The sequence below is a fragment of the Parasteatoda tepidariorum genome, chromosome 5 (genome assembly GCF_982258835.1).
Source record: "Parasteatoda tepidariorum strain Cologne lab strain chromosome 5, Ptep-v5.0, whole genome shotgun sequence".
In the NCBI taxonomy this organism is placed as follows: domain Eukaryota; kingdom Metazoa; phylum Arthropoda; class Arachnida; order Araneae; family Theridiidae; genus Parasteatoda; species Parasteatoda tepidariorum.
In genome coordinates, this window is record NC_141759.1 from 9,539,508 (window position 1) to 9,564,010 (window position 24,503).

The window sequence follows — 24,503 nt, forward strand, 5'->3', positions numbered from 1 at the left end:
TTCCACATTTGGTACATATTTTGTCTCACGCTCCTCTATAACTAGAAGTAATTTGGAAGAATTTAAAAAAAAAAATTTTTTTTTGTCAAAATTATATAATATTTAGAGTCTGGATCATATGGTGAAACACAATAATTAACCCTGTTTGAATATTTTATAATGTTACAATGCATAATTTGTTTTAATTGGTTTTATATTAAATGTGTTATGAGCACAAAATAATAATAATAATAAATAACAACGAACTCTTGGAAAATCAATAACATTTGAAAGAAATATGTAAATGCTTATCGATTGTATTTTAAATATAAAAGTTCCCTCTTGACCTCCTTCCAATTTCCTTGTTAGTGCCCATGAAAAAATAAATTAAATACCAACTACGAAAACAAACTAAGACCTCTCTTACAGCTTTACTAATTGTTCACTAGGTAGCGCGTTTAATTTTCATAGAAAACCTTCATGCTTTTTATGATCCTAAAGTTAAGAAGCAGTTGAAAAAGTGCGAACTCTTCATAATGATTTCGGAAGAGATACGGTAAAAACTGAAAAACCCAGTGCAACGGCAGCGCAGAGTTATCCGAATTTTTTCATCGATCCAGACGCATTTTCGCTTTCTGAGCCCACATAATCTGTCAACCAATAGGAAACTAGAATTGTGTGATGGACACAAAAACTGTGCTGCGGAAGCTTTTACCTTTTTAGGATAGCTTACAAATATCGCCCACTTGCAAACCTGCGTAAACAGTGTTACATATGACAAATAAATGAAAGTTAGATTATTGTACATTTATTATTTTAAATGTAGAGTGTTATTTATTTGATTGCTTCTTTGTAAATTAATATTTAAGTGATCCGTAATCGAAGAAAGTGAAAGAAAAGACGGAATTGAATATATGTTATGTAAAAGGTGTGTCCTTTGAGTATGAAACATTAGGGCGCTTGTGAAATCTGATTCCTCTTCAATTTATCTATTGTAGAGCATTACTGTTTACACTCTCATTGACTATATCTTAATAGATATTCATATCTGTTTAGTTTATTGAAGATAAGCTGTAAGTAAATTTCTTAATCATTTGTGAATTTGCATTCATTCATTTAAGGTAAATTGGCAACTATTCTTATTGTCTTCTGACGTCTCATGCGTAATTTTGTACTGGACACATGAAAACTTCAGGATATATTTTATTAAATTTTAGACGTGTTTACGCGGTTTGTAAATAAGTCTTAAGTTACTTTCGCATGTCGATCTCGAAGTTAAATTTAATGTGATCATTAGTTATTTATGTCTCCCTTCTGTCTTTTAAATTATCTAAAATTTTATTTAATTTTGTTTTAATTATATTTGTTGCAATTTATATTTTGTACTTTTATATTAATGTGTAAATTTACTTGAAACCATGGACATCAAATGCTAATCAAAAGTGTACAACTACAAACTAAAAGAATTACATTTATGTACTTGCATAAATATTATTATTTTTACTTTCAATAGTACATTGCTTGTAATGTTTGATTTAAATGTTAATTACTACATTTCTTAATGCAATTTAACATATGTTGATCAGAAAAGATCTTTTATTGATGATAATTTGAATGTCGACCACTATATGCTTACAAAACAGCAGAGCTGGTAGTTCTTTAATTGTAAAGCTGCTATAAGAAGGACATTCTGTTAATACAAAGAAAACTTTAATTTTATATTGTGTTATGATAAGAGGATGTTTAATTTTACAGTTTATAATAGTTATATGCTACTATTTATTAGCACATTGTCAAATGTTTGTGTTATTTTATAGGTTTAATGTTTAAAATATACACCAAAAAATTTTACCTGCATTGTGTTTTCTTGAATATCATCCTAAGTTTTTGGCAGAGTTTCTGGTTTTTTAGCATATTGGTAGAGAAACTTAATTCTTAAATGAAGAAAAATAAAGAAAGACTGATTTGTCCTCAGGAAGTAGTGAATGATTTATTGTGTCTTCATAATGAAATTACTCTGAAACGTTTTAAAAAGAGTTGGTTATAATGTTGGAGCACACAATTAAAGAAAATTAGATAAAATTCATGTAAATAAATTTTTGTCTTATAACGGTAAAATTGTTTTTCAGTTTTTTTAAACAACTGTTTTATTCAAAATATGATATATTAATATTTTATATCAGTTAAATTATTTTGTGAAATATTCATTGAGTCAATGTGTCAAGATATTCTGATCAAAGAAAAACATTTTTGAAGCATTTTCTTTTTTTGTACAATATAAAGTTTAAAATATTTATTGTGAGTAACTGAAAACAAGGAGTTAATATTTTAAAAATTAGCCCACATTAATCATTGGAATTTTTTGTTTTGTTTATTTTGACCATAAAAGTTAGTCACTTGTTAAATTGCAGTCAACTCTGTTTATTGTGTGCAGATAAAATTTTAATGGAAATTACAAATAATTATAAAATTTAATTAATTTTATTAATATTAAAATTTAAATGTAAAATATTCAAAAACACTACTTAGTACTAACTAGTAGTATTTCAAGTTCTGTTTTTTAATTTTTATAGATTGTTGAAAATTGAGTATTTTTATGAGTTAATTTTTGAAATTTCAGAAAATCATTTATTTTAATGTGATGTATTGCATCTTGTTACTGCCAGTTTCAACATTATAATCATAATTAAGTTTATATAAATGTAATTTTTTGCAACAAATATAGCAAGAATTTAACAAAATTCTCTTATATTTTCTCCAAAATTCCAAAAACAAGACCCTGCAAAACAAATCTTGAATTGACCCTTGTTATTAGTTATTGTCATAATGTTCCATTTTAAAATGTTTTTGATTACGTGTTTTCCATTGAGAAGGATATTTTTGACATGTTAATAAATAACTTGTTTTTACAAATATCAAGTTGTGGTAAGGGAAATGATGAATCATTTCCTGTAAAGTAATGATTCATTTGTCCTTTCTTATTTTTAACTGACTTGAACTTAAAAATGCCTTCTAAAGCTTTTCTCTTTAAGAATTTCTTTTCAGTAAATAATAGAGTAAGTTGTGTACTAAATTATTTTCTCTTAATTTCCTTAAAATTATTTTTGATGAAACTATACAAATAAATGAGCACCAAAGGGGATGAGTGTTAAGTTAATGTTTATTTATTTATTTTTTACTGACAAGGGGAGAGGTGAAGTATTAATCTTCCTACTACATAAGACACTAAAATTTCCTACATGTAAAATTTTTCTTTGAAAACTATTAAATTTTAAGTAAAAGTTAAATTTGAAAAGAATACAAAAATTTTAAAAACATTTCTTCCAGGAGTTGGACCATAAAAGGAAAACACAAAGAATTTATAAAAAATATTCTACTGAGATTTTTTTTTTTAAATGAATCTAAATAAGTATTTTGTTTTATGCATATAAGTTACCTTTTCTATTTGAATTTAATCCTTAAATTAGATTGCTATTGTAAAAGTCAAAACAAAAACAAGAGGTAGATGCAACAACTTTCTATTCTTATTAGCATGGGAGAGGATTTTAGTATTTTTACTGATTAGTAGGAGAGGATTTGTGGTTTGAATATTTTTACTGATTAGCAGAAGAGGATTTGTGTATTTTTACTGATTAGCAGAAGAGGATTTGTATATTTTTACTGATTAGCAGGAGAGGATTTGTATATTTTTACTGATTAGCAGGAGAGGATTTCTGATTTGTGTATTATTACTGATTAGCAGGAGAGGATTTGTATGATTTACTGAATAGCAGGAGAGGATTTGTGTATTTTTACTGATTAGCAAGGGAGGATTCTAAATTTGTCATAAAACATGCTTAGACAATATTTAAATGGCCCTTTATATAAAATATTTTTTTCTTCAGTCTTCTGGATCTATAAAAGATGATAGCTGATGGCTATCTTGTGGGAGATGGCTCCTGGGAATTACATGTTCTGGTCACAGACCTTCAAGTCGAAAGGACTCTCAGGGTTAAAGGTGACCTTCATATTGGAGGCCTTATGTTAAATCTAGTTGAGGAATTAGGTAAGAACATTACAGATTTTTCTAAAATTTAATTTTTTTCCCAGATAGTTGTGGTTAATGTTTATAACTACTGTAAATGATGTTTAATGTATACAATGCTCAAAGTTAATGGTGGCCCATTGTTCCAGGGCCTGTAAATTTTACTTGTACTTTTCTAAGATAAATTATCAGTGGTCTTCTAGACCAGTAATTGATGTGAAGTGATTATAAGTTGTTTTGGTCACAAAATTACATATTTTATAATTGTTAACATTTTACATATTATAATTTTTCATTTCACACTAAACATTCTCTCTATTGTTTCAATTGTAGAAAGATATTACACTTTCTTGCTATCGTATCAAGTCCATCAAAGTTGATTATGCGTATTTTCTTATAGCAAAAAGTGCTTAAAACACTGACCATGCTTCGCAAAATGATGAATGTTTAGAACGGAACTGTTTTGCAGATGTTCCTGCAGAACAGTTTAAGTCTAATCTAAACTAAATTTAAGATGCTGTTAATAATTTTAGTTTCATTATGTAGGCATTTATCTCAGAATATTTGATATTTAAGTTTTTCTTTTTGTGCAATTTTTGTTTAAAAAATAAAATTATTCATGAGTTAAAAGAAAAATAGTTGTTTAACTAGTGGGTGTTGCGCTTGATAATACTTGCTGAACATTTCTTACTATCAAGTCTTGTTGGAGAGCTTCTGGGAAATAATTTTTAACTAATTCTCATATGATATAAATAAAAAAATTTCTCTACTGTGATCTACGCCAAAAGAATCTCAAAATTTTGGTAACTTCAAATCAAGTGTCAGCAAAGTAGCTAAATTTTTAGAGAATATTTCCTTATTTAGTTAAACGCTATATTACTATCTCTTTATAATTATATTACTATATGTTGTCAACTATGCAATGTACCTATGTGCTTACTATCTATACCTTGAAATATGCTTCATTCTCTTTATTGTGTCAATATTAAAATTTGTTGATTTTGTTGTCTCATTCTATCAACTTTTAGATGTAGCTATTGATTGGTCAGATCATGCTCTCTGGTGGCCAAAAAGGAATACATGGCTATGTCGTACAAGATCTACGTTGGACCAGTGTGGCATACAGGCTGATGCTCTTCTGCATTTTACTCCAATGCATAAATATTTGAAATTGCAGTTGCCGGATTTAAGGTTTATTGACATTAAAGCTGATTTTTCAGCAAAAACATTTACTGCTGTGAAGAAACTTTGCAAAGAGCTAGGTAAATTGAAAGTTATTATTAATACTTAACTAACAGTGCTATTATATTTTTCTTGAGGAAATGTTTTTAAAATTAGATCTTGATATTGTATGTACTTGGGTGGCTTAATTTTTGAAAATTATGCCTTTTTGTATATTTTTTTTCTATTTTACTTGATTACTTTCTTAAAATTGATTTCTTTTTCAAATGGCTAATTTTTATTGGATTATTCTTTGAAATAATGCATTTGAAAATTAACTACTTATTTTTGGTTTGTTACTTATAAATCTTTTCTGAAATGCTTTTTTTTACCGTGTTTAATAATTTGCATGACAAAAATATGACCTGTGATATACAGTTATTAATAATGACCATGGATGTAAATTAAAGCAATTATTTTTCTAAAAGTTTTCAATTTTTAGTAATTGTTGGAAATGAAATTTGGTAAGTACAATAAATTGTCCAGTATACCCTGAATTATTGTTTTTTTAAGACTGAAGAATTTCCATATATATTTGCTTAACAATTTTGTACTAGTTGCACTTTTTTGAAACTACGCATTGATTCAGACACCAGCATAAGTGGTGGCTATTGTGTTTGTTAATTCTTAACAATGTATGGAGGAAATTAATACATGCACTAGAGTGAATAGTTTGTGAGAATTTATCACGTTAACTGATCATTATTAATAATTACACAACTTCATTGTAATGTTATGTTTATTTTTTATAATTACACAAAATAATGGTTATTATTAACAAGATTTATTACTTTGACTGTATCAAGGACACAAGATTTACAGAGATATTATATTTTTTATAGGGATGAGGCACCCAGAAGAGCTTTCACTTTGTCGTCCACTCACTTCGGATCATTTGAAGAGGAATTATGCGAGAGGTGTAGGTTGCACACCTCGTCAGCGTAGTAAGGAACCTACTGCGGGAATGAATCTCAGCCAAAACAATAATAACAAGTCAGATGGTTTTCTAACTCCAGACACATCTGGATCTTCTGGTGCTCCATTGAACACAGTAATGTAACACTTTTAAGTACATTGGATTCCACTTAAATGAAATTAACCATAAAGTAGATAAAAAGCAGTTTATCTGATTTATTCAAATCAGTTATTCTTTGCTTTAAATTTGTTTATGTATATACAATATACTGTCACATAGGAGACAGTGATTTACATATTTTTATAAAATAATTATTATTTGTATTTACTTTTTGTTCAGTACTCAAAAGAGATTATTTTATATTGCTTAGCATTAATTTGATATTAAGTCAAAAGTATTTCTGAAATAAAGCAACCAGAATTAAAATTTAAATCTGTTCAAATAAATCGGAGTGATGGAAACAGGGTCCTTACACACCGGGAATAGCCAGGAAAAAGGTAAAGTTATCAGGGATAAACGTGATTTTACCTTGAAATCGGGAATTGTGAGGGAATTTGGCATCCTATTAAATTGCGAGATTTCATTCTCCCTTTTCACCCGTAATTTGTACGTGCCCAATAGAGAATTAAAAAATCTGATATTTTTATTTTTATCCACTTATGTTTCTTAATTTTTGTTATCCTTCATTTATTATGACAAATTAGTGATTTATAATTTCAGATGATATTTCAACTATTACAAATAAAGCATTTTATCATCTACTATGTTTATTTATTTGATATCTATTAAAGAAAAATATTTTTTAATTAAATGAATTCTTATTCCTCAGAGGTGCGATATCATTAGCAAATTCTGCCTGATGTGGAGTCGCATCGGCTTTTATTATATTTTTTTCTGTTGTTTCTTGTTGGTAAGGAAATTAAAAGCCGAAGATTGTTTATACTTTGGCAGAAAATTATTTATTACTGAAAGCAGATGATATTTTATAGCAAATTGCTAATTCCTCTTCTTATCAGTGATATATTTCTGATTCTACTTTGTTTTGGATATACAAATCTTTAAATATCGAAAATTGAAATTTCATTAAAATGCGCCTAAGCTCTTCTTTAAAATAAATTTTAAGGTACTTTGGTATTAGTGCAGATTTGCTCAATGAAATTGTTTAAACTTATATACTTTCATTCTTACAATTTTAATAACTAGGATTTTTGTTTTCAGTCATGGACTACGACTGATGGCCGAAATTATTCACCCTCTACTGCTATGTTTAATGGTTCATCATCTTTTATGAATTACTCTTCTGATTTTAACACTTCTTCCAATGATCTACCTTTGGCTCATAGTCCTAAGAGTCCTTCTGAAGAAGCAAGGCAATGTGTTTTGCGCCCTAAATCTCTGGCTGAAAGGGCTCGTCTCAATGCTGGGTTTGTCTCAATATTTTCCTTACCTTTTTGATTAGATTGAATTTATCAGGGGCTCAAAAATTTTATTGCCAAACTGGCCTAAGAAGATGTAAAAACTCTGAGTTCCTAATATATCCGACTGAACAAATAAATATTCAATAGAAGTATTGATTAAGGTCCTCTCAATTTTTAACAGAAATCAAGATGAAAAATGAGACGAATAAACGGCAGTCAAAGGGGAGACAAACGAAAATCAATTATATTTTTAAGACCTAAATGTTATATAAATGAGAATTTAGTATACAAAGTTACCATTTACTTTTTTATTACCCTAGAGATGCTTGTTTTTTTTTTTTTTTTTTTTTTTTTTTGTTGTTTTTTTTTAAAAAACCCGTTTAATCTTATCTTAGAGCATAAAAATATTATCTGAAAGTTTATAACATCGGTAGTAAAATGGGATACAAACGAAAATATAAGGTCAGAAAAAGAGGAGACAAAAAATAATCGATTATATTTTTGAGATCTTCATATTATAAAACTGAATTATATAAATAAGAATTTAGTAAGCAAAGTTAGCATTTATTTTTTTCATTTTCCTAAATATATCTATATATATATAGTTATATTTGATCTTCTTTTCTTTTTTTTTGCAAAATATTAAACACTTTTTCTTCACTTATAGATATATATGAGGTGACAATATTGAACTATATGAAATAAAATGCAAATTATTTAAAAATTATGTGGCAGTGAAAGAGGAGAAAAAAAGATAATTGATTATATTTTTAAGACCTAAATATTGTCTAGGAAGGTACTTAGAAGTTAATCATTGATCTCTTTTACTTTAAAGTTGCAACTGATTATGTATTATTGAGGGGAATGTTTGTGAATCTTGGATTAAATCATATTTTATGCAGAAAAAGAACATAAATCAAAGTACTATGGTCACAGGCGGGTAAATCTCAGGCATCAGGTTGTGGACTTACTTTTTCAACATGTTCTATTATTTGTTATAAGCAGGAAAAATCTTTAAAAAAAATAGTCAAAATGATCGTTTTTGCTTTATCCTATTAAAGTTTGTCACATAGGTAACAATATTGACTTACCTACTGCTTAAGTGTTTATTTAAGTGTATGTTTTATAAAGTTATCGAAATTATGTTTTCTTAAAATTTTTCTGAATTTGATCTTGTCATTGAAGAGTTAACTGCATTTCTGCGGAAAAAAAAAATAACCTATGACTTACATCACTAAAATAGTCAAATGTACGAGAAACTTTTTATTTTATTTCGAAGCTAATGTGATAAAATTGCAATTATTCTAGAAGCTGGGTCCTAGCTTCTAAAATTTTATTATTTTTCTCATTCTCCCAAAGTAGGGTAATAATTGTCGACAAATCTTTTTGTTTTATTGATAGAAATGACTAATTTCAGTAAAATCAATTTATCCATAAGCATCAACTTTGATTTTTTTTTTTTTTTTTTTTTTTTTTTTTTTTTGTAATTGTAAACTCTTGGCAAGGAAGAAAATTTTTTTGCTTTGTTTTAGGCCTATTATATCAATATGATTCTATTTATATCACAGTGCTATACATTTAAAAATTATTAAAAGTTTACTGTTTAGAAGAACTTGTCTAATATGATGTAATCTAATAGGGAATGCTTTTTATTTACACCTCACACTTTCAAACTAGTTTAGAAATGTACTATTTATACCAAATGTTTCAGAAGTTAAGACAAATTGTTTCTATCTTTAAATTATACTTTATTTAAAAATCAATTCAATTTCGATAAAATTTATTTATGCAGTATAAAACATTAAATACTTTAAGCTTCAAATTGTTAAGAGTTTCAATAGAAATAATTTTTGATAAAATGTCCTCTATGTAATATCTCTAGATATCTTTGCCAGTAGTTTACGAGGCTCTTTTATAAAATGTATCTGTTGAAGATGACCTTCAACAATTTTAATGTGTGCTTCTAAGTCTACTTATTTAATCATTAATTAAATAAACATTAATGCTAAAGCAATTGGATAGTCTCCAACAGATCTAATTTACAAATGAGTCTACTGGAAGTACTATATTTAAAAAGCAAACTTCAATCTTATGTAGTTTTTAGTTTTCTTTTTTTGCTAAAGTTTATTTTCTTTTCATAAAATATTTTTTATGGTACTGGGGTGTTAATCACTTTAATTTCTGTCGAGTCTGAATAATAACAACAATTTCTTTTATATAGGTATCTTTTTATGTGTGTTTACTTAGTTTGATGTTATCTCAGATTCTCTTTAAAATATACATGTTTCTTAATTTTTACTAAAAATTTGTAAATTTTGGATTAAAAAAGTTTTTACATTAAATATTTTTATTTGTTGATTGAAAAACTTTTTTGTATAACAGAAATACATTCTAAAAGCAAAATAAATAGTCAATGGTATTTTAAAAAATTGTTTTTCCAGCCATTTTTTATTTCATTTACAATTTTTTTTTATAAAAGTGTTTTAGCCCTTTAAAAAGTGAATTATCTTACCAATGAAAAAAAATTTACTTCTAAAAAAAATTGCTCTCATGCAAGAATCTGTGATTAACCTAAATGTATTCTAATCTCCCTTAGAAGTGCCATTAAAGTTTAATACAATAAATATGTTCTGTAATAATCCTGATTTAATGTTAAAATCTTTTCACTTTTTTTTATTTGTTTTAAATTTATTTCAGATGGTTAGATTCTTCATTATCTATAATGGAACAGGATATTAGAGAGTTCGATTGCCTTTTACTTCGATTCAAGTTTTATTCTTTCTACGACTTAAACCCTAAGGTTTGTTTCAATTATATGTTTGTACTGATTACTTTTAATGTTTGCATTTCTTGTTAGTTGTGTAAAAATATCTTATTATTTATACATTAAGTGCTTAAAGCTGTATGCTGTATCTATAATATTCTCTATCCTCATAATTTTTGGTTTGTATTATTTATTTTATTTTTCAAAATGATAGGTTATGCATAGCTAATTTATAAACTGATTATGTGTTTTATACTATTTTGTACTACAGTACAGAACCCGTTATCCGGAAATCAGAAAACCGGAAAACCAAAAAACCGGAAGGAAATTCAATAAGTTTTCCCGCCATTTAAAAAAAAAAAAATTTTTTTTTCCTCATAAGATTTTAGGATTTTTCTTTCTTTTTAGAAAGATGTTTACCTTACCATCATTTTGGAAATAATCATTACTGTATTACTTCATCGTTTTTTCTTCTTTTTAAGATTATTTCCAAATATATATATTTTTTTTAGTTGAGTTTAACAATAAAAAAACCGCTTTTCGTAGTGATTCAGAAAACCGGAAAAATCAGTTATCCGGAATAGTGATGGTCCCAATCGTTCCGGATAATCGGTTCCCTACTGTATTTTACATAACATTTGTTATCTATTTTTTAATTAAAAAAAAATTTGGGATTTAGTTCTTACATTTTCATGGCAAATTAATGTTATTTTTAAATAGTTTTGTGTGAAATTTTGATTAATTATTTAGCTATATGAGAATTCTATCTTTTAGAATTTCATCCTAGTTTGCATCTTCCTTTTTAAATTATAATTTTTATGTAAAACAATGCATTATAAATAACTTCATTTTCTAAATGAAATTTAAAAACGAAATTAATTTTAAAAAATGGATTGTATGCTGTTCTTAAACAAAAGCATTCAATTTTATAAGTGCTATCTAATTACTAATTTTACTATTTGCTTTTATTATTTTTATCTTTTTTTAAAAAAGAATATAGCTTATGTTAGTGTGGTCTCATTTGTTCAGTGACTAGTTTACAGTTTCAGTAATCTTTCAGGTGTCACACCTGTTGTGGCAATAAATAGTCAACTTCTCACTTACAAGACTTGGCAAGGCGCTTTCTGCCATTGCTGTCCCACTTTCTTATTGTTTGATTTGGATAACATCCAAGGACTCCAATTCATTCAGAGTGTGTATTTATCCCCCTTTTTTTTGTATTTATCCCCGGATTTTGTCACCTCACATTACTTTTTTGAAACTGGCAAACTTTCATTCATCCGATTGCTGACTCACTCTCTTGCCCCCCCCCCCCTTTTTTTTTTCTGTACACAAAATTAAATAAACAGTTACTCCTCATATTTGTTCCATTGCTCTAGTTCAGAAAAACTTATTACAGTTTTTTCACTCTCTGAAATTATTATTTTTTAATATGGCGATATTTAATTTTTAGAGATTCATCTGTATGTAAATCAATTTTATTCATTGTGTAAATATATTCAAATAAAAGCTAAAATCATTATTTTTTTTTTCTTTTTTTTTTACTTTTATTTAATGAAACATGTTCCGAATTTAAAGATGGGGACATTATAAGAAAAGACACTGAGAGGCTTAAGAGTATTGTAACATATTTTGGCTTAAATATTGTGGTTTTGGAGAAAATTTAAACAAGTTTTAAAGTGTATCAAAATTCCATTGTACAGAATTCTTTTTTTTCTAGCTAAATATAACAATAGAGAGCTTTTTTAAATTTTTGGAAAATTTGGTATTATGATTCATTTTTTAAATAATAATCTTTGAAACATTTTTTTAGTCTTCCTAAAAATTAATGAACATTAAAAATTAAAATGTAATGAAAAAATTTGTGTCATTATCTCTGCATAGTCTCTTTCAAATCAAAGACACTTTCCTTTCTTCTATGTTAGTATATTTCAAATGGCAAAAAAATTATGTGATTATTTTATTTATTCCCGCATACTCAGGGCCTGCACTAAGGATTTCAAATTAGTAGCCAGTAAATAAGCCAAATATCAAAAGAATTCGCCAATTTTCAAAAGTTTTTGCCTAATGCAAATCTTTAAAAAATTTTATGACCCATTTTTTCCCCATAGAATTTTTCAACGGGGTTTAATCAATATTTTATGGTAGTTTGGTCCAGGCTTATATTATTTGTACCTAATTCCAGAGATGGTTGTGCTCCGGAAAAAATCCGGATTTTTTGCTAACCGAGATCGGTCCAGAAGTTCCAAGAAATCATCCATCACATTTATAAATTAAAATTCTTGTATATTTTATTTAAAAATATTATAACTAGAATTTATACTTCCTTTGTATCTCTTTCATTTGTAAATATTTTTTTCTGGTAGAATAATAAATGTGATTAGAAATAAAAGTAAACTTATACATAGTTATTCATTTAATTTATAGAGCCATTAATTTTTTTAAATGCGTCATTAATGATCTTACTCAAAAAAATTTCAGGATTTCTGAATTTGGCTCACAATCACAGCTGTAATTCTAATTGGTTATGTGGCACATTTACTCAAAATTACTGTAGTTGAATAAAAAATGCTGATTTGTTTCTTAAAAAAAATTCATTTTGACGTAGTTTTGAGGATTGAATTAAATATATATTTTTCTTTCCAGTGTAAAAAATCATTCTCCAAAACACAATTTTATTTGCCAAATTTTCGATTTTATCGTATTTGGTGAGATGGCGATTGCTTAGCGTGGGCCCTACTTACTGTTTAATCTACACTTTTTTTTCAATTTCTCAGGTTACACATCTGTATATCTCTTTTTATTTTTGTTTTAGTTTGATGCTGTAAGGATAAATCAAATCTACGAGCAAGCAAAGTGGGCAATTTTAGCTGAAGAAATTGACTGTACAGAAGAGGAAATGATGCTCTTTGCAGCTTTACAGGTTAGTGATTAAGTAATAGATTTTACTTTTTCATACAAATAGTGATATGCAGTTGTACTAATAGAAGAAGTAGGATGACTTATATTACTGATTCTTTTTGCTTTTGCCTGTTTTCTGAAATTCTTTTTATTTGTTTACATTTTTAAAATCTAACCTTCAAAATTCAATAATATTTTATTTATTTATTTCTTTGAATTAACACCTCTTCCAATTGTGATTGTTTTCTAGGGTTTGTAGAAAATAACAGGCATTGAACATTATCTAATGATCTTAAAACTGGTATCTAATAGGTATTTCATATGATTCATTTAATGCATCAGGTGTGCTTATTTATGTTATAAACCTTTGAAAGAAAAAATGCATGGGAGCAAAATTAAAAGTCACCAATTCTAAACAGATGTTTAAAATTTACTATGTGATCCATTTTTAAGAGAAATGACGTAAACTTTGTAAAAGTAAAAATTTTGCTCAATACCATATAATAAAAAATAAATTCTGTGCATTCTATATCATTATAAAAAGCTTTAAAAAAATTTTCTACTAGTCTATATATTATGAGGACTCTCTGTTATAATGTTCTGTTTCTTTCTTTTTTTATGTTATATTCAATGTTTAATTATAATTGTTAGCCAAAAAAACTAAAGTATTTTAAATTTTTGAGAAATCTAGGTTAGTTTAAGAACCCTTTACAAAGTAATTAATTTATAAAACGACTCCTTTAAATAATAGTTTATTGTACCCGTCATAAAATGTTTTTTTTTTCTCCTCAAAACTTTTTCAAACTCAAAACTTTTCCTTGTACAAAACTTTTTTTTTTTCCTTTGAAAACTGGAATCAATAATGTGTGGTTTTTTTTGTGTGGTTTTTGTGTGGTTTTTCATAAAATCAGAACCTATTTTTAAAAATTCACTACATAACATGTGAATTTTTAATAATTTTTCAAAAACATACCTTTAAAAACAAGCCTTAAATAGACAATTGGTTTTTGTGGTTTTTCACAAAATCAAAACCTATTTTCATAAATTCACAAAATTATAAGTAAAGTTTTCTGAATTTCTCAAAAATGAACTAAATTTTATTATCTTACAATATATTTTAAATTTTTAAGCTAATTATTTTTGTCAGTAAATTAAAATTTTTGTTTCCAACTAGGTTCAAGTGAACTTGCAGGCTAATCACCCACAGCCAGAGAGTTACCCAGAAGATGAAGATGTTGATGCAGCCCTCACTGATCTTCAAGTCACCCTTGAGGGAACTTTGATCAACAAAGGAAAAGTCAACATCACAAATGTCCCTGAACTCTCAGACTATTTGAATTTCATGAAGTGAGTTTGCATGTTTTAATTTTGTGAAATATCTGATGTCCCTGAGTTTCAATGAATTGCAAGCTTGAATTCAGTGTAATATTTGATTTCTCTTGTTTGTGCCTTAGTTTACAGACTTTGTTTGCAGACTTATGCGTAATTTTTTATATATCAATCTATTGTTGTACCAAATGAAATTGTTTCTAGACAAAAATCAGGTTTTGCATATTGTAGTTAAAATTATTTTTTCCATCCCTTCTAGGCCAAAACGGTTTACTTTGAAAGGTTTCAGGAGGTTCTTCATCACTCTTAGAGATACCTATCTGAATCTTTATAAATCTAAGGATGATGGACCTGCACTTAGCATATGTTTAAAAGGTAATTGAAACACAAAATTTGGTCCATTGTAAATAATTCTGGTTTCTCATTCATAATTATATAATTATGTAAAAAAAAATTTAATATGAGATTTTACAATATTTTTAACAGACCTGCTAGAAATCTTGATGTTTTAAATATGTCTTTTAATTTTTTTTAAAATTTTTTATCTAAATATTTTATTGTTGCAAATGACCTCTCTTTCTTTTTCATTGTGTCCACTGTAATTGAATTGAATTTTTCATTTCCATTGCATGATTCATTGAATTTCATTATGTTTCAAATTATTCATTATATGTTTCCAATTTTATTTTCCTTTACAGTATAAACTATGAAAATGAATTCTTTTTTTAATATGGTTTCTTTCAATTCGGAAGAAATAATTTCTTTCATTCAAAATAAAATGTGTATTAGATTATTTATTTATAACAATATATTTGTTGTAAGAATTTCACAAACACAATTTTTTTTTTGTAAAATTTTTTGTTGTAAAGTTTGTTCAAAGTACTCATTTTTTGTTATTTACTCATTTTAAAATAATTTTTTTTCCCTTTTTTAAAAAAATTTAAAGTTAAACTTTACTAATCGGCAGCCCATTGGTTTCCTCCCCCCCCCCCCAATGGAACCTTAAATAATCTCAAACTTCATTTGGCAAAACCCTGATTTAAAAAACATCCATTAGCAGGTGTAAATATGCTAACAAAAAATAGATGAATAAATTACCATGAATCAATTCAAAAATATTTAATGTAAAAAATTTTTTCATCAATCAGTCTTTAAGATTAGGTTTTATGTTAGGCAGTTGAATTCACAAGTCTGCAGCGGTTACATTTTTGCTGTATAAGTTAAGTCTAGTAACTTTTGTCAAACCCAAAACAACACCCATTTTGCCAATAGGTAATATGGTTCATCATTGTAACATTTATAGTGATAAAAGATTTTTCTAAATAGGTTGTGAAGTCACTCCTGATGTTAATCTCTCTCATGGAAAGTATGGTATTAGATTGGAAGTTCCCAACCATGAAGGAATGACTGAATATTGGATAAGATGTAATTCAGTAAGTATTTTATCCTTTGAATAAAATAATTTACTATTTAGTTATTATACAGTCGAACTCGTTTATAATGAGCACAAAGGGACCGTAACATGTACTCGTTAAATCCGAGTGCTCGTAATAAACGAGTCCTTAAGGCAGACGTGCAACCAGAAGGGGGGGGCTTGGGAGGTCAAATGATTGAGTTGACTTAAAATTTAATTAATACTTACTTACATTAATTGCATTAATTAATTTAGTTAAATACTTTTCTTAATTTAATGACAACTAACCCCCCCAACCAGCAAAATATTTCTAGTTGCGCTACAGTCTTAAAGGAAAGAAAAATAAAGGAAAAGATTCTTTCCAAAACATTTATTTTTTTCATTAATCTACATATTTAAAATAGTTTGTCAGCTTACTTTGAACTCGCGCATTTCATATCATTTTGAAAAAAAGATAAGACAGTGGAAAGATGAGAAAAAAGATTGCAAGACTTCTGTTCCATAGACTTAACATTGATCCAACCAAATATTCTCGTTTCCCTCGGTAAATCCGAGTTCTCGTTATAAACGAGTTAGACTGTATTTTTTTTAAATAAAAGTAAATAAGAGAGTTAATAAGCAACAATTACTTTGGTTTAATTACTGTTGTTTATAAATTTTTTAAGGTTCTCTTATTGCTCAACATTTTTTCATAATTTTAATTTCTGTAAATGTCTTTGTTTTTAATTGTCAAGGTATAGCAACAAGCATTCTAACTATTTCATTTAAATGACATCAAACCTTTTTTTTTTTTTGCAAGCCTTGATTCCGCAAGCTTATGGGTTCTGTACACATTATAAGAAGTCCAACTTTAATGATTATCATGGTGCATAGTGTTTTTAAAAAGTGCTCATTTCGATATTCGTTTTTTAAAAGCCCTTAAAGATGTTTGTTTCATTGGGTATTTTTAAAAAGTGATTAATTTTCCCTTCTCGAATATAAGATTTTTTTCTTTACCATGTCGATTTTTGCCACGTATTATGCAAAAGCGTACTTTTCACATTGCTCTATTCAACGTTTTCACAATCTATTTCTGTGTAAAGTCGGTCCATAGCATATGAAACCGCCAATCATTTTACATGTTTGATCAAATGCTTGTGAGTCCGCATGCGCGTCTACTGAGCTGGGTTCGGTGACATTATTGCACTCTCATGTGCAACTCTGTTGCATTTTGCAAGATATTCTCAATTTCAGCCTTCATTTTCCACCCTCTGATATTGGACTGAAAAATCTCGATCATTTTATAATGGCTAATATAATCAAGAAAAAAGTTCTTTGTCAGAAACTAGTTATTTTATCATGATCAAGTAAAGTCTTTGAAAACTATTTTGCTTTTTTGTTAATGTATATAGTGCTTAAAAATATTTTTGAGTGCTTGAAAAGTACTTAAAATCTGCTTATTTTTTGTTAAAAATTTGGCTACGCACCCTGATTATTTAAAAAATAAAAATTATGAATTGACTTATGACTTAAAAGTTGAAAGCAAATTTGAGGACTCTTTTTGGAATTTTATCTCATGAGTAATTTTCATGAAAACAAACAATTTTAAGTTCATTAAGTCGAGAAAAAAATTATACCTTCCGATTCTCAGGTTTTACGACTGAGTTTCATACACAGTGGGCATATAAAGTTATATTTTTGTTTCATGAAATAATTTTTAAAAAAAAAAAATTTTTTTTTTTTTGCTGAAATGCATTCTAATAGATACCTTCCACCTGAAAAAAATATGCATTAGTCAATAAACAAGACTAAATTACACCGGGATGAGATTTTTTATGAGAATTCCATTAAATTTTACTTTTAAATTTATGTATTTATTTTTGTATTTTCTGCATAATGACAGTCAAATCTTTTGTTTCAATTTTGTATTCATATGTCATTAATATTACAGGAAGAACAATATGCAAAATGGATGGCAGCCTGTAGGCTGGCAGCAAAGGGTAAAACCATGGCCGATAGTTCTTATGATTTAGAAGTAAAATCCATTCAGGATTTCTTAAATATGCAGAAGCCAGCACCTGCTCCTGTTATCAGTCCTTCACAAATTGATATTAACCCTGATGACATGGTGGCACCTCGATTCATGAAAAAGTTGAAATCACAAAAGGTTTGTACATTTGATACCATATTCACATATTAAATTCCATAAAGTCTTTTCCCTCATGCTTAAAGTTGTTTAAGGAGTATTGATAAAAAGGGAAAATATTAAATATGCTTTAATTTATCTTAATTTGATTTTTCCAAATAAACTAATAGTGGATTACAGTATTCAGTTTCAAAACATGCGAAATCAATCCATCCCAATGGGAAAAATATAACATAGCTTATTTTATCATTTAATTTAAATGTTTGACAAAATTATTCCAATGTTTTAAAATTAGTTTTTTTTATTTTATTTATTTATTTTTTGTAAATAGGTTTTTGAAAATTTCTTTGTTTTCAACATATTTGCACCAACAGAATTTTTAAACATTGTGCAAATCAGTTCTTATTAATTAAAAGCAAATAAGATTTAATAAACTATCCAAAGTTATTTACCACGTAAGTTTATTGTTTTGTATTTTTAAGAAAAAAGATCAGTCGAAATTCAAATAATTTCGAAGTGCTAAAAAAGAAACACCTTTATTTTTAACTTTTTTTTTTACTCTTTTTTTTTCTTTCAAAAAGGATATATATATAAATATTGCTGTCAAATTATATTTTATCAAAAGTCTGTTAATCTTCATAAGGGTTCAAAATGGGCTCCACTTATTTTTAATAAAATATTAAGAGTGCTAATATTATCCTACTTCCTACTAAATAATTAAATTGATCCCAAAATAATTTTATTCATCCATAATTTTTCACTTAGAGAAAATATAAATTTACATACTCAGTCAATGAACAGATGCTAAAATATTCTTCAAACAATGAGATGGGGCTTATTGTGTAGTGTACCCTACTTCAATCTTTTATTCATATATTTTCTCAAATTTTTTTTTTCTTTAGAGTTTTAACTTTTAAATATATCTTAGTAAACATATTTTATTATTCCAAGCATTATGCATATCAAATAATAGCTTTATATACCCACATAAGAAAATAAAAAATAAATTTTTTTTTACTAAAATTGTGAAGTGAGGTCTATTATAGACTCTGTTTTTAAAACATAGCAATTATGTTACTGGGAATATTAAAAATTTGATTATGGATACTTATTAAGAAAATAACAGCTAAAACAATTTCTTTTTAAGGAAGTGTAAATAGATAATTGAGGTTGGGAATTATAATGAATTCAACTTCACAAATAAATTCACATATTAAAAATTAGAAACACAAAGAAAAGTAAAATAAAAATTTAACCCAAAATCTAGTATGAAGAAAGAGAAGACTTCATTAGTAACTTATAGTGTTAAAGCTATTAAGTTTTTTATAATTATGTAGGTTTTGAAAACTAAATTGAAATAAATTTTTATTTTCCAGATCATCACCAGAATATTGGAGGCTCATGCAAATGTAAAAGATCTGAATTTAGTGGAGGCCAAACTAAGCTACATCAAAGCATGGCAAGCACTTCCAGAATTTGGAATGTCTTTGTTTGTCGTCCGTTTCGACAATGGTCGTAAAGACGTAAGTACAACATGTTTACTTATGAAGCGTAAATGTTTTCTTTAGAAAACAATGACCCTTACAGGACAATGGAATAAAGACAAGTCTCTTATTTTTGGATATAAAATAAACCACTAAAACTGTAATAGTTTTTATTGTTTAAACAAATCAATTTGCAATCAACAACTTTTTATTCATTGTGGATATGCAGGACGCAATTCTCAAGTCTTTTCTTAGATAAATTTTTTGATTAAAATGTCCTGCCCTGTAAAGAGTTAAGCCAGAAGTGACCAATAAATTTCGTTTGACACGAATAACAGACCCAAATTAGAATAACAGTTTTTATTTGCTTTTTGACACCCAGGCACATTAGTCTTAACTCATATATTTATTTATTTTGAAAAACTTCTTATTGTGTAACATTGTTGGCGTAATATTTATGTTTCTCGTATAGTTTTCTCGCATTCCTTTGAAATTAAAAATGACTTAAAAAATTTTCTTGACTCTGGATACTGTTAAGAAAAAAAAATTTTGAGTTCCTTAGCAAATAATGTAAAATTATAATTTTTTTATTTATAAGTTATCACTTCAGTAAGAATGCATAAAATACGTCTCACTATCCTCTATTTACGCTTTATTTTCATATTTTTTAATCTAGCAAACTTGTTGCGAAAATATTTTAAACCCTTTCTGTAAGATGCCATTAAGTGGAAATACATTTGAATATATGTTGAATTTTGTGTTTTATTCTGCTGTAGTTTCTAGAATTTTTATTTTCTATTTTTAGCTTGATATGTTTTATTTTGTAAATTTTGCTTAATACAGGGTTGCTACACTACCTGGAAAACCAGGAAAAGTCAGGGAATTTAGAAATTTTCTAAAAAATCAGTAATAGGATTTTTAGCAATTTTATGCAACAAAAAAAAAAGGAAAAATCAGGGAGTTTGATGTGGGGAGCACCAAGCATGTGATCTTCGCACCACCATGCCCCATAGAACACATTTCTTAGTCAAGAGTTTCATTTTCACCCCTTTGGCATAGAACCAAATTTCACACAACCATAGTATGCCATGGTTTAGTGACTTAGAAAAAGTGTTATTGGTTGCAAGAATTCATAACAGATAGAAGGGTGGATGGACTTCAGATTGTCTATTTTTATTTTCAATTAAGAAATTCATTCGGATTAATAGTGTTTTATAATCTCTTATAAATTATTAATGCTTTTTATTGTTAGTTACCTTATTCCTCCATTACTAAGGCTTATTAAATGAATTTAAATCTGTTTTTAAGAACTCGCGAAATATGTTTTTTTTTTTTTTTACTTTGATATATGCGGAAAAAAGTATTTTTTTGGAATCAAAACCTTTAGGCACTGATACAATGGAGTTGGTAATTTTTCTACTTTGTCTCTTAATTAGATAATTTAATATTTTCATATTATGGAATAGTTAAATTATCAGTGATATAAAACTGAATTTATTGTGACCCTCAAAGCTTAGATGTCCTTTTCCCTGCTGCACTTTTCCAAAATAAGCTGTGCACTCTTATTGAAGTTTGATATAGTCTTTCAGAAAAGTCTAAAGTTAGAGTCAAATACTTCAAACACAGATCACATGTTTATATGCATAATGCAATGAATAACTCAGAAAAATATTTTCTTAATTTTTATGTGAATTAGATACAGTCTAGAATTAAAACTTCTGGATCATTCTTCAAAATTTGCTTATAATGAGATGGAACCTTTGAGGTGAAGGTTCATAAATTTCCGTTGACGATATTCACCTGTTTTCTAAGAAATCATCAAAAGATTAAATACATATTAGTAAGTAGTTTTTTTGGAATTGAAATCTTTAGGTACTGATATAATGGTGGTGGGGGGGGGGGGGTTACTGAATATAATTTATTTTACTTTTTCTCTTAATTCTAAAGATAATTTGATATTGTTGTTCAGGGTTTCCACAGCTCTGGATGAACAGGGAAAACCTGGAATTGTCAGGGAATTTTATTTTGACTCCGAAAATCTGGGAATATTCAGGGAAAGTTGCAATTTTTTTACAAAAATCTGGAATATTCATATTTTATACCTGGAAAATAACCAGTTTTAAAATTGTCAGTAACAGTAATCAGTTATTGAGATTTGAGTTAAATAATTATAACATCTATTAAAATTATTTGTTGTAAAAATTTCACAATTTAGTCAAACTGAAATGTTCCCATCCTCATTTAATAATATTTTTTTTACCCAGAAAATCTAATATTTCGTTTTATAAATAAAAGAATCAAAGTTTTCTGATGAAAATATGGTCTTGATTTTCATTTAAATTTACCTTGTATGTCTGGAAAAGTCAGGGAATTTTCTTTCTGAAATTGAGTGGGAACCCTGTTGTTAATATTATGGAATAATTGAATTATTATCATGGATATAAAACTGGATTGTGGCCCCAAAAGGCTAGAAGTTCTTTTTAATGCTGCCCTTTTCCAAAAATAAGCTGTACACTCCTATTGTAAAACGATACAGTCTTTCAGAAAAGTCCAAAGTTGGCGTCATATATTTCACTCGCAGAATACAGAGATATTTTATAAAAATCTACGTTTTACTAATATTGGAATTTAATTTATAGGAATTGCTTGGAATAGCCTTCAACCGACTGATGCGTATGGAGCTCTCCAGCGGTGATCACATAAAGACTTGGCGGTATAACACGATGAAGGTATGGAACGTAAACTGGGAAATGCGCCAAGTGCGTGTTCAATTCGAGGAGGAAAATGTTGCTTTTAGCTGTCTCTCAGCTGACTGTAAAGTTGTTCATGAGTTTATTGGTGGCTACATTTTCTTATCAATGAGATCTAAAGATCAGAACCAAACTCTAAATGAAGATCTTTTTCATAAACTGACAGGCGGGTGGGTGTAAAGTCTTCCGTTGGAAATGTTTTAAAAAGTAAGAGAGGTGCCAATATTGTTATTTGTTTTGAAGACTGATGTTGAGACTGTTAGTTTCTTATACATTTTAAGAGTATAAAGCTTGCAATTAATTTAAAAATTGCATTTTAAGCCTGCATTTTTAACCGAAATGGTAGGTTGACTATTCGCGGCTTGATAACTGGATTAAAAAAGAATATCTTTGTGCCTCTTTGAATTTTCTTTTTTTACTACAATCTTTTGTCATTCTCAAGTTAATACATTTTTTTATACATTTTAAGAGTATAACGCTTGCAATTTATTAAGATTTACATTATTAACTGAAAGCAAAATGTTGATTATTAGAATTATAATAGACTAAAAGAAATTATATCTTTTAAATTTTCCTTTTTATTGCTATTATTCCTTATCCTCAAGTCGAGATGCATTTTGATTACAATTAATAATTGCTTACTTTTGTAAACCTTATTTTATTTAATTTTTTTTAACTGCAGTAAAAGATTGATTATTTGATTCTTGATAACCTGGTTGAAAACTTTTTGTGTCAATTTGAATTTTCATTTTTATTGAATCATTTTTCAGCGTCACATTAAAACTGTTACTTTTCTTTTTACTTTTTTATTTATTCTTAAAGCTTGCAATTAAATACCCGCATAACTTTAAATGAAAGGTTGATTATTTGAATCTTGGTATCAATATTAAAATAAAATTGTCTCTTTGAATTTCCATTTTTATTGCAATCATTTGTCAAATTAAGATTTTTAATGTTTTCTACATTTTTAGAGTATGAAGCTTGCAATTAATAATAATTGCTTATTTAAGTTTGTGTTTTTATCTGCAATCAATTATTGATTGTTTGGCTCTTGATAACTTAATTAAAATTCTTTGAATCTCTATTTTTATTGCAATCATTTAGCCTTTTGGATTCAAACAATATTCTCTCTTTTTTAATGAGATTGAATTTTTTTAAAAATTTGTTAATGCTTTTAAACTTTTTTTTTTCTTTCTAGAAATTGAGGTTATTAAAAATTGTGAAAAGTTAAGGATCTTAATGCATTTTATTTTTTTCTGCTAACTGTATTTAATTGCTGGCAACTTTTAATACAGTGAAAATTTTAATGAATTGAAAGTATACTATTCTTGGTCTTCAAAGTTTATTTTCTTATATAATTTTATAAAAAAAAAATAATAATTTACTGAAACCCATATTACAGAATCATAACTATTGAGAATTGAATTCATTGTAAAAACTATTTTTTGAAATCAGTGAGAATTAATGTGTGCTTTTTTGAAATCAACAAAAATTTATTATATAGCTTTAGGCTATCTATTTTTAATTCTCATTTATGTGACCAATCAGTATCCTTTAAAAGGCCACAAACATGGGAGGGTCATGTTCTGGTGTGATTATTTTACAATTTAAAATTATTTTTTAAACATTTAAGTGTACTGTTTATTTTCTTATGCGTGACAATTTTAAAGTTATCATTAAGTTTTAAATTTGTGTTTTATTTTTATAATTTACAGAGAGGCAGACAACTAGTGCATTTAAAAAAAGTTTTAAAAATTAAAGTACATTTTTAACAAAATTTTTTTTAATAATTTTAAAATGAATGTGTTGTTTATTCAGTTGTCATCAAAATAAAAAAGTAAAAGCAGTTTAATATTTCAGAAATTAATCTTTTGAAAATTGTTTTCTAAGTATCCATTATCTTAAGAATGTAGGACAATTAAATTTTTTCTCTATACTATATGGCACATTCTTTATTAAACTTTACCTTCTGTATATATTCAATGAACTGATATAAATAGTATATTTTATATCAATGTATTTGTTTCATGTTTTTATAAGTTTGTATTTCTGCAACTATTAGGCATAATATTTTACTAAAACACTTGACTCTTCAGGTTATTTTTATAGTTAAATAAGTTTCATTAATAATATTTAATTTGTTATCAAGAAATTTATAGTATGTCTTATTTAAATAAA

At 27.0% G+C, this 24,503-nt stretch overlaps 1 protein-coding gene across 3 annotated transcripts; it reads left to right on the forward strand.

Annotated features, from left to right (window-relative positions):
• The first annotated feature begins 598 nt into the window (after positions 1–598).
• On the forward strand, positions 599–24,205 carry LOC107457409 (unc-112-related protein). 3 transcript variants are annotated; one of them, XM_016075566.3, is made up of 13 exons: positions 599–1,052; positions 3,864–4,024; positions 5,032–5,265; positions 6,067–6,275; positions 7,359–7,564; positions 10,256–10,358; positions 13,138–13,245; positions 14,398–14,570; positions 14,812–14,927; positions 15,879–15,985; positions 17,897–18,112; positions 19,468–19,614; positions 22,215–24,205. In XM_016075566.3, exons 2-13 carry the CDS (start codon positions 3,883–3,885, stop codon positions 22,503–22,505), a joined length of 2,052 nt encoding a protein of 683 aa, XP_015931052.1. In that variant the 5' UTR covers positions 599–1,052; positions 3,864–3,882; the 3' UTR covers positions 22,506–24,205. The 3 variants fall into 3 exon arrangements, with proteins under 3 accessions (XP_015931052.1, XP_071041670.1, XP_071041671.1); XM_071185569.1 differs by lacking the exon at positions 599–1,052 and adding an exon at positions 1,084–1,209; XM_071185570.1 differs by lacking the exon at positions 599–1,052 and adding an exon at positions 1,131–1,455.
• Positions 24,206–24,503: the final 298 nt, after the last annotated feature.

Coding starts and splice junctions, on each gene's coding strand:
- LOC107457409 (XM_016075566.3), top strand. CDS start 3,883: ATGATAGCTGATGGCTATCTTGTGGGAGATGGCTCCTGGGAATTACAT. Junction 14,571..14,811: donor GACTATTTGAATTTCATGAA/GTGAGTTTGCAT, acceptor CATCCCTTCTAG/GCCAAAACGGTTTACTTTGA. Junction 15,986..17,896: donor ATTGGATAAGATGTAATTCA/GTAAGTATTTTA, acceptor TTAATATTACAG/GAAGAACAATATGCAAAATG.